Genomic DNA, 10827 nt, shown 5'->3' with positions numbered 1-10827 from the left:
GGAAGATTAGACCTGACCTAACATCTGTGCCAGTCTTCCTCTATTTTGTATGTGAGATGCCTCCACAGCGTGGCTGATGAGTGGAGTAGGTCCACACCCAGAATCCGAACCCATGAACCCCAGGCCAGCAAAATGGAATGTGTAGAACTTTAACTGCTCAGCCACCGGGCCGGCCCCCAGGCCTTGGGTTCTCATTGTAACTAGTAGTACAGGATGAGAGGATGACAAGTCTTGGCGCGAAGCTCTCGCTGGGCCTCAGCATCTTCCTGCCATTGGGCATTGGAGTCAAGACTGGCATTGCCTCCAGCCAAGGTTGTGGTGGGGGCCCTTGGAAAGGAGAACTAGGCTTCCCTGGTCTCCCCCAAGCAGTCTCCTGAAAGCCCAGGAGTTGGGGATGGGGTGGGGGGCGCCTGGAAGGTCTTGATGAAGTGAGCACACCTGACCTCTCAGCACCACTAGCAAGCGCCCCCAGCCCCAGGGAGAGGAGGGCAGACCACAGAGGTCACCTGGGTCACCTACTCTTCCTGTGTCTTCCCTCCCAGTGAGCTGGACTATTACGACTCACCCAGTGTCAACGCCCGGTGCCAAAAGATCTGTGACCAGTGGGACAACCTGGGGGCCCTGACCCAGAAGCGGAGGGAAGCTCTGGAGGTGAAGGCCCCAAGGGAGATGGAGGCCTGCCTCCCGCAGCTCTGTGTGCTCCTTCTGCTTCGTGACTCCCTTTGCCTGGGCTCAAAGGCTCCTCTGTGTCCCCCGACCTCCCCAGGCCCTGGCCTGACTGGGAAGTTCACTCTGGCACTGGGTTTCGGCTTTTCCCCATGGTGATGCTTGCTCTTTTGTCCTAACCATATCTCATCCTCCTGAGTTAGTGCACTTAGCCCAACCCCAGCCGTTTGAGAACTTTCCTATTCTACAGACCAGACTGGGGGCCAGGCCAGGTGATTCTAATCTGGGGTGGTCCGTACACCCCACGTCTAGAACCAGTGCCCCAGAAAAAGCCTGTTCTTTCTGCCTGAGTTAGTTTGGGACTTGCAGACCTGGACCCCTTGGGGCTGGCCAGGGGGCTCTTGGGATGAGGGGGTAGTCTGGATATGACTGCTAAATGGCTCCCCACCTCACCCCATTTGGCACTCCCAGCGGACAGAGAAACTGCTGGAGACCATTGACCAGCTGTACCTGGAGTATGCCAAGCGGGCTGCGCCCTTCAACAACTGGATGGAGGGGGCCATGGAGGACCTGCAGGACACCTTCATCGTGCACACCATCGAGGAGATCCAGGTGTGCTGCAGCCCGGCGCCCCCCCCCCCCCCCCCCCACGGCCCACACTCATCGAGTCACACTCCTCAGGACTGCCCCGTGGGGAGAGGACAGAGGGCTAGCATCCCAAAGATTTCATAGCTTCGAAAGCTTTGCATTTTATTTATTTTGACTAGGTGATACATGCACATAGTATAGAATCTAAAAGATAAGGATATACAGTAAGTTCCCCTTGTCCCCCATCTCTCATGCCCCTCCCCAAAGGGAAGCCATATGACCTCACAGTCTCTGCATATGCAAGCAAAGATATTTATTTATTAACATGTTCTTCCCTGCACCCTTTTTTTACACAAAAAGTAGCTTTTATCATATACCGTATTCCGAACCTTTATTTTTAATTTAACAGTTATCTTGGAGCTTGTTTTATATCAAAAAACAGCTTTCTTGCCCTTTTCTATAGTTATAGAGTGTTAGATTGAAAAGGTTTTGTAAAGTGCTGAGGAAGTGTATGTTGGGGGAGGTTACTTGGGGAGCAGACTTCAGGCTTTGTCCCTGACCTGACTTTGGGGTGGTGAATGCCCAAGGGGGTTGCTGCCAACTTCACCAGCCCCAAGGATGACGCTACTACTGTGATGGCTCTGCCTGCCTTCCCATGGCTGGCCCAGCCGTGCTGGTCCTCAGCCGTGAGCATCCTTGGTTGATGCCTCCTGGTCTCCCAGCTGGTGTGGGGCCGGGCTTCCCGGGGCCTTTCCACCCGCCTCTGCCTGGGCCGTGCAGGGCTGCCTTTGCTCATCTTGCTCACGAGAGGCACTAGTCCCTCCCAGTCACTGTGCTTCTGCACCCCCATCTCTGTCCAGGGACTGACCACAGCCCACGAGCAGTTCAAAGCCACCCTCCCTGATGCCGACAAGGAGCGCCTGGCCATCCTGGGCATCCACAATGAGGTGTCCAAGATTGTACAGACCTACCATGTCAACATGGCAGGCACCAACCCCTACACAACCATCACGCCTCAGGAGATCAACGGCAAATGGGACCATGTGAGTTTGAGGGCTGGGTGAGGCATTGGCTGAACCACTGTAAGTTTCATTAGGGCAGAGATTTTGGTCTCTTTTTTGGTTGATTGATTTTCATTGATTTTGGTTTTTTGGTTGTCACATAATAAACACTCATCTGTCAAGTTAATGAATGACTGAGTTTCTGGATCAAGTTAACATCTTTACTCTGTTCTATTACTGACCGGCTCCTCTCTTTCACGAGTCCTCCATTTCCTCATCTGAAATATGAGGCAGGTGGCTGGCCTGTCCCCAGTGTCCCATGATTGTTCCCACCCCAGGTACGGCAGCTGGTGCCTCGGAGGGACCAGGCCCTGACGGAGGAGCATGCCCGCCAGCAGCACAATGAGAGGCTACGTAAGCAGTTTGGGGCCCAGGCTAACGTTATTGGGCCCTGGATCCAGACCAAGATGGAGGTGAGTCCTGTCATGGGAGGCTGAGATGGGGCTTCCAGGCCTTCCCAGCACCATCCCAACAGAAAGGCTTGCCTTGTCTCCTCCGGGGTGGGAGCCATGGAGGACTGTGGGTCCTGAGCCCGTGACTGGTCTGCTGCCCTGCAGAGGGGTGTGTAGCCTTTGCAGGGAAGGCCTGTGGGTTGATCCCAGAGTCTGGTTTGGGAGCAAAGACCAACACAGGGACAGTGCTAAGGAGCCACATGAGAAAGTGTTTTCTCTTTCTGGCTGACGTGGTTTACCGTTTGGGCTTATCTGGCTGACCAGGTCTCCCTTTCTCCATTCCTGCTGCTCCTGAGCCGTGAGCTTGATCAAAGAACATGATCCTCCCAGAGAGAACAGAACCTCGGGCAAGGGTGGAATTTTTTGCAAAATTGTATGGATCAGAAAAGGGACACCACTTGGCTGAGAGCGTGGTGTCCCTCTGAGCTCCTTGAGGTCAGAGCCCAGGTCGAGTTCACGTCTGTGTCTCCCCTGCACTCTACCCGTGCCTGTTTAGCACATTGCACATAGTAGGTGCTCAAGAAATATTTGCTGGATTGAATTGAGCACAGAGAGTGCTTTCACAAACAAGGTTCATTTACATGGATGGACAGACAGAAACAGGGACTAGGCCTGGCCCACGGACATGGGTGGCAATGTGGTGGGCCAAGGCAGGCATCCCAGGAGCAGAACTCAGTCCACTCTCAGGCCACTGAGAGTAAGCCAGGTCCGCTGAGCCTGTGAAGAACCTGGCTCATGGGCACAGTAGGGGTCCCTGAGATGGACGATGCTTGGGAATAGGCTCGAGAAGGGAGTTTGAATAGCAAGCAGAAGAGTGAACATTTAGGTTAACAGCTGACCTTGCATCCCCTTCCTGAAGAGAGGTACCCAAGAAACAGGAGGCATTTCATCCAGTGATGAATAGCAATGCTTGTCATACCCCTCTGTGATGCTATTCCATGCCGAGGCTCACCCCTGCTGTATATTTCTTGCTCCAGGCTTACTAATTACCACTCGTGGGCTCCCTAGTGCTGGGGTGGGAACTGAGTCATCTGAGGGGTTGACCATTGACCTGGGGCCTCAGTCCCCACCCCAGGGGCACAGAGTGGGGTGGTCTGACAAGGGCCTCCTTCCTGGGTGAGCAGGAGATCGGGAGGATCTCCATCGAGATGCACGGGACCCTGGAGGACCAGCTCAGCCACCTGCGACAGTATGAGAAGAGCATTGTCAACTACAAGCCCAAGATCGACCAGCTTGAGGGCGACCACCAGCTCATCCAGGAGGCGCTCATTTTCGACAACAAGCACACCAACTACACTATGGAGGTGGGCAGTGCCAGCCTCGCTTCTCTGGGGAGGGAGCCCTGGGTCCCCTTCTGCTCCCTGCTCCTGGGCTGGTGCAGGGGGCAGTTACCCATCTTCCAAGGAGGAGGTCCTAGGAGGAGGATAAAGTGGGGCGGAGGAATACCAGCATCTCCCCGCTGGAGCTCTGGGTCCTCAGTGCCTTCTGAATTTCCCATGGAGCTTGTTAAGATAGGGTTTCCAGGGCCCCTCTCCAGAATTTGACTCACTAGGTCTGGGGTGGGGCTCAGGAATGTAAATTTTTAACAAGCACCCAGTGATTCTGATGTCGGTGTCCAAACCTGCCTTAGGCACCTGCATTCTTTTTTTTTTTTTTTTTTATAAAGATTTTGTTTTTCCTTTTTCTCCCCAAATCCCCCCAGTTACATAGTTGTATATTTTTAGTTGTGGGTCCTTCTAGTTGTGGTACATGGCATGTTGCCTCAGCGTGGCCTGATGAGCAGTGCCATGTCCACGCCCAGGATTCGAACTGGCGAAACCCTGGACCGCTGAAGCGGAGCACGTGAACTTAACCACTCAGCCCTGGCATCCTCATTCTAAACGCGGGTTTTGACCTTGAAGGCATGCATGTGTGGTTATGGCTTTGGAGGTTCAGAGAATTCCCCAATTTTTTGTCCTTTAATCTTCCCAACTACCAAATTTGCCCTCCTCCCTGAGGTGACCCACGCTGGCAGGTCTGGTCTCTGCTGTCCCAGGCAGAGGCCACCACTGTGCCGTGCTTCATCATCTGGGTCCTCTGTCCTGGGATCTTGTGCTGGTTCCCCTGCCTCTGCTGACACTGTGAATCCGAAAGGAAGGCTGAATTTGATTACTTTAGACATTTGGATGGTCAGGGGAAGGGCTGGGCAGGGGCAGCCTGGGTCCAGGCCTGGGGCCCCTTTGCTGACAGGCCCCTCGCCCACCTGCAGCACATCCGCGTGGGCTGGGAGCAGCTCCTCACCACCATTGCCAGGACCATCAATGAGGTGGAGAACCAAATCCTGACCCGGGATGCCAAGGGCATCAGCCAGGAGCAGATGAATGAGTTCCGGGCCTCCTTCAACCACTTTGATCGGGTGAGAGCCCCACCCCCTGCTCTTGCTTCTTAGAGCAGCTCTCAGCCCCTGCCCAAGGGCCCTGGAGGGCACTGCCAGGGTGTACGCAGCCATGCTGGGCCCGGTTCCTGGGCAAGTGAGGAGGAGGAGGAGGGAGAGGCCGTCAGCCTGCCCTGACTCCCTGTACTGCATGAAGCCGGCCTTGGAAAGCCAGTCCTGGTGTCCCACCAGCTTCTCTGCTTTCCTGGAGAGAGTGCTCCTATTGTGGGTAGAGAGGACCCTTGACCCCTGACCCTTGCTCTCCTAACATGAGGAATCAACCCTTAGGAGCAAGGCTGCCACAGCCTCAAGTGAAGGCCTGCTGCCCCTGGCTGTGGGGACTGGCCCTCACCTCTGCCTCAGGACAGAGGAGCAGAGGCTCCCTCCTACCCACCCCTACCCCCAGGGGCCGTCTTTGGGACCCTCTGTGGCGGATGTCAGAGTTGTCAGTCCTGGGTTCTCGTCCCAGCCCTGGGACAGGCCGGGTTATGTGAGCTCCCCTCCCAGTGCCCTAGGGCTTCGGGGTGACCCCATGGGGTGGGAGCATGGGGTCAGGCGCTGCCCACCACCTTGCCTGCTTCACTGCCCTCCTGGCACCTGGTGGGGGCACCCATGGAAACTGGGGTGGGGGCTGGAGGGGGGCTGGGCACTTCTGGGGGGCTTCTCACCCCCGTGGCTCACCGTGCTTCCTTCTGGCCTGCTTCCCGGAGCAGGGCTGCGTGTGCCGGGGAGAGGGCACCCTCGGGACCTCGTCTGTCCTTGTGTCTAACCGTGTGCACTTTTATTTCCCCCTCCCCTGCCCCTTTCACCCTCACCCTCTCCACCCGCATGCCTTTGTCCTGTGTCTCCCCACACGCCACCCTCCACCCGGGGCATGGCCCACCCTCCCCTCACGGCCTCCACCTCCCTGGCACCGCATGGCTCGCTGCCTGGTGCACGGCGGCCCCAGGACCACTCCGGCACGCTGGGTCCCGAGGAATTCAAAGCCTGCCTCATCAGCTTGGGCTATGATATTGGCAACGACCCCCAGGTACTCGCCTCCTGCATGGAGCACGCTCAGGGGTGGCCTCCGGGGCGAGAAATAACGCGTGTTTCTCCTTTTTCTCTTCTCTCCCTGTCTGCATCTCCCTGTTTCCCCTTTCCTGTGGGCCGTGGGGCTTGTCCTCTCCTGCTGTCCCCTCCGGGCCCATGTCGGGCTCCTCCATCTACTACTCTGACCTCTGCCCTCGGTTGTCTTTCGTGGGAACCTGCTCGGTGCCCGCCTTCCTCTCTCCTCACCGCTCTCCATCCTGTGGACGGATTTTTGCATCTCCCTGCTCCGTCTTACTCCTTCCTGTGGACGTTTTCGCCGGATGTGTATTTGCATCTCTTTCTCCTGTGTTCCTCTCCCCCTCCTGACCTCCAAACCGTCCGCCTCGTCCTCCCCTCCGGCCCTCTGTGCCCTGTCTTCCTGGCCCCGGGCCGACCCTTCCTCCTCTCGCCTCTGACCTTCCTTGTGTCTTGGTGCCACTGGCCCACAGAAGAAGACAGGCATGATGGACACAGATGATTTCCGCGCCTGCCTTATCTCCATGGGTTACAACATGGTAATGTAAACCCCATCCTCTGCCCTGGTGAGGGGCAGCCAGCTGGTGAGAGGCCATGTCCTGGCCATGGCAAGCTGGAGGCCCTCAGGCCAGGGGCTGCCCTCCCCAGAGGGCGCTCAAGATTCCTCTCCTTGGGGAAGATGGTGCCTTGAACCCGGCCTTAGCCTCGGGGCCTGTGTGTGTCCTGGAGCCTGGCCTTCTCGCCTCAGTCTGTGCCACTGTGTCTTCTGGTATTTGCTGTGGAGACGGGCTTTTCCACTCCCACCAAGGATGGCTGGGCTGGCCCCAAGGCTACCAGGCAGGACTGGTGGTTTAGACATCCTAGGTTTGGGTTGGCTCTGCTTCATCTCACACGAGGCATGGCGATTTCTCCCCTTTCCCTGGTGATGGCTGCAGCCAAGCCTGCTGCCTCTGCCGTGGCCCCGGGCTCCTTTGCACCATTCTCAGCTGCCTGCCCTCCTGCAGGCCTTCTGAGCAGGCAGCAGCCTTCGCCAGGCAGCCAGGGACTCCTGGGCTGTGGTGCAAAATGCAGAGCCCCGGGCTGCCCAGTGCAGGGCCAAGGGCATGGCTCTAGAGGCAGTGACCCTGGGAGTAAGCCCAGCTCTGCCATCACGAGTGTGGGGGCCTGGATGAGATGAGGGGAACCCTGCCGGACTGTGGTAAGGGTTAAATGAAGGAACTCACATGAGTGCTGTGCACGTGTCTGGCACATAGAAAGTGCAGGGTGGTGAGGAGAGCACAGGGAGTGGAGCCAGAGAGCCTGAGTTCCAGTCCCAGCTCCACTACCTACTGTGGGTGACCTTGGGCAAGTCACCAACCTGTCTGGGCCTTAGGTTTCTCATCTGGGAATCAGATGGAAATAATAAACATCTACCACCTATGGTTGTGGTGAGGGTTAAATGAACTAAAATATACACAGCACTTAGAATAGCACCTGGTGTATAGTAGATGCTACGTGGATGTTAGTCATTGTTAACATTGTTATCAGCATTATCGTTATTGCCCCAAGGGGAGCCCAGGCTTGTGTAGGGGGTGGGAAGCCCTGAGCCAGGTCTTCACTGTTGGGTGTTGTGTCCCTGTCATACCCTCAGGACAACCCAGGTTAGGTCAGGGGCTGCTCTGACAGCCTCAGGCTCCTCTGAGACCCCGGGGGCTTCAGCTCCGTGTGAGAGATTCCCAGCAGCCATGGCTGAGAGGCTGACTGGGTGAGAGATTCCCAGCGGCCGTGGCTGAGAGGCTGACAGGGCTGGGGTTGGCTCTTTTCTCCAGGGAGAGGCAGAATTTGCCCGCATCATGAGCATTGTGGACCCCAACCGCCTGGGGGTAGTGACATTCCAGGCCTTCATCGACTTTATGTCCCGTGAGACGGCCGACACAGATACAGCAGACCAAGTCATGGCTTCCTTCAAGATCCTGGCCGGGGACAAGGTGGGTCTGCTGTGGTGTGGGCACCGTGTTGGCGTGGCAGGCACTGGCTGGACGCTGATCTGGAGGGGAGATCGTGAGCACCTCCACTGCCCCTTCTTCCAGTGTCCCACTGGGCCTCTCACTGCCATCAACCTCTCCCCATATCTGTAACACCTTGGGCTCAGCTAAGGTGCTAGGACACACTATTAGCTTAATGGGGTCCCCTGCCAGGCGTATTGCTTGTCACTGAGGGACTCCTTCGTACTTGTGATGAAATGATGGGTGGTGGAGGGCAGTAGATTGGGCTGGAGTATGTGATTGGGTGATGGCAAGTCCATCTGAGAGCTCAGACTTCACCTTCCGTCCTCCTGGGTCACAGGCACGGCATGGAGGGGGCGAGCAGCATGAGGGACTGTGGGGAGCAAGAGGGAAGCAGGTCTCGTTTTTCCACCCTGAGCAGCAGTCAGCCTCAGGTTTCCAAATTTCCCCAGCTCTCTGCAAAGCCCCGCCTGACAGTGGAAAATTGGGAGGGATGCAGCAGGCTGTCTCTGTGGAGACCAGAGGCCCAGGTCAGGTCTCGGCTATCTGAGATGATCATTGGTGGACCTGCATGTCACTCAAACCCACCAACATCTCTAGCCCAGGGATCTGTAGGAGCCATCCCGTGGAAATTAGGGAGGAGAGGAGTCTGGAGGCCAGATTTCCTTTCTGTGAAATTCACAGGATGATCCTTATGCCATCCTTTCTTCAGACCTGAAAAGATTCAGTTACGAAAAGCGAAAGCCGGTAGGGAGTATAATTTTTGTAACGTCTCAATCTATAATGGAGTAAAGACTGAACCTATGAAGAGCTTCCTAAAGGCCTGAGTTGAGTTCAAGGACATCCTGTGAGGGTCACAGCACCTCGGAGGTGGAAGGACCCTCACAAACCACCTAGGTGGAGTGGCTCGCTTTAGAGAGAGGTCTCCGAGGCCCAGAAAGGGGCCCGGTCTCCTGACTTTGGGGTGACCTGAGGGCAGCCCCCCTCCTTCACACTGGTTCCTAGAGGACCCTGGCAGAGCTGGGCGGGGAGCTGGGGGCCCAGCTGTGGGCTGGAGCTCCTCAGTGGGCTCTTCCGGAGCCTCAGGCTCCCAAAAGAAGCAGCTTCCAAGCAGACCTGTCATGGCAAGCCCAAGGCAGGGGAAAGCAGAGGCCCAGGCCTGGAGCCACTGGGATGGGGGAAGGCCCACATTTTGCAAACATGGTTAAGGTAGCTGCCTGTGGCAGTGATGCCCCAAATGGGTGTTCATTGTAATTTGCTGAAATTATGTGACCCCATGGAGCCCAGTTGTGGGGTCCCGCTATGTTCCCCCAAACTACCTGCTGATAACTGCTCCAGCTGAGTTATTATTATAGGTTCAATTAGCCCTTGGAATTAGTTTGGAAACGGGTTAAAGTATGAGATTTAAAATAAACATATTTCATGTGTGTGTATACGCATACATGCATATGCATGTGTAACATACACGTGTGGATGTGTGCATAGGTGTGTGTATAAATGTCCAGAAGTACGAGGAGGGGGCCAGAATGGGGGTGGGACGTGGTACCTAATGTCACAAATGAGGTTCCCCGGCGCCAGGCCGCCCTGACCGCGCTCTCTCCGCAGAACTATATCACGATGGACGAGCTGCGCCGGGAGCTGCCGCCCGACCAGGCCGAGTACTGCATCGCGCGGATGGCCCCCTACGCCGGCCCCGACGCCGTGCCTGGTGCTCTGGACTACATGTCCTTCTCCACGGCGCTCTACGGCGAAAGTGACCTCTGACCCGCCCCGGCCGGTCCAGCGCCCTCGCCCCCGACGCCTGAGCGCCCGCCCTGCACCTCCGCTGCCCCTCTCCCCGCCCGGGTGTGGTTTCCGCTCAGCCTCGGCCAGGGCGAGCTGGGCCCCACGTGGCATCGAGCCTCCCTGCCCGTGAAGTGACAGTTTACAGATTATTTTCTGCAAAAAAGAAAAAAAGTTACGTTAAAAAAAGTAAAAAACTAAAAAACCACATATTTTATTATAGAAAAAGTATTTTTTTCTCCACCAGACTTAAATGGAAAAGAGGAAAAATTAACTATTTGCACCGAAATGTTTTGTTTTGTTGTGACATAGGAAAATAACCAAGCACAATGTTATATTCCATCCTTTTTATCGATTTCTTTCTTTTTTCTATCTGTTCCATCTGCTGTATTCATTTCTCTAATCTCATGTCCGCCTTGATGTGGGAGTGGGGGTTGGGGCAGGGATAAACTTGTCAGAAGGCACATTGGTGCATGTGTGTTTGCTAGCTCACTTGTCCATGAAGATATTTTATGATATTAAAGAAAATCTTTTGAAATGGCTGTTTTTTAAGGAAGAGAATTTATGTGGCTTGGCTTCTCATTTTTAAGTCAAGAGGTATGGTTAGCCTCTTTATCAGCACACACTTTTTAAAAATTTTAATATTCCCTATTAGAAATGGTCAGGATAAAATTGCAGAGTGTGGACAACTTTGTTGCTTGGCACCCACTGTACTAAAGCAATGATGCGCCCATGACAGCTCCCAGCTTAGTCCTTGCTTACCGTTTCCCAGAAGTGTGTGTGGGGCAAGGATGGTGTGGGGCCCTGTCCCCACCTCGAGGACATTTTTGACC

The 10827-nt window shown here is 55.5% G+C and overlaps 1 protein-coding gene across 2 annotated transcripts in view; it reads left to right on the top strand.

Annotated features, from left to right (window-relative positions):
- LOC124230868 (alpha-actinin-1) overlaps positions 1 to 10555 on the top strand; it is a 94874-nt gene extending 84319 nt beyond the window's left edge. Inside the window, exons 13-21 of one of the 2 annotated variants that reach the window (XM_046647307.1) lie at positions 543 to 651; positions 1138 to 1278; positions 2115 to 2297; positions 2594 to 2728; positions 3892 to 4071; positions 5016 to 5162; positions 6701 to 6766; positions 8036 to 8194; positions 9818 to 10555. In XM_046647307.1, coding sequence (XP_046503263.1) covers positions 543 to 651; positions 1138 to 1278; positions 2115 to 2297; positions 2594 to 2728; positions 3892 to 4071; positions 5016 to 5162; positions 6701 to 6766; positions 8036 to 8194; positions 9818 to 9976 — 1279 coding nt within the window. In that variant the 3' untranslated portion in view covers positions 9977 to 10555. Of the gene's footprint in view, positions 1 to 542; positions 652 to 1137; positions 1279 to 2114; positions 2298 to 2593; positions 2729 to 3891; positions 4072 to 5015; positions 5163 to 6129; positions 6211 to 6700; positions 6767 to 8035; positions 8195 to 9817 lie in introns of both variants that reach the window. The other variant, XM_046647306.1, reaches the window with a different exon arrangement.
- The last annotated feature ends 272 nt before the right edge of the window (positions 10556 to 10827 follow it).

The sequence above is a fragment of the Equus quagga genome, chromosome 20 (genome assembly GCF_021613505.1).
Source record: "Equus quagga isolate Etosha38 chromosome 20, UCLA_HA_Equagga_1.0, whole genome shotgun sequence".
Taxonomy (NCBI): Eukaryota; Metazoa; Chordata; class Mammalia; order Perissodactyla; family Equidae; genus Equus; species Equus quagga.
This window is presented reverse-complemented; position numbering and strand designations above follow the sequence as displayed.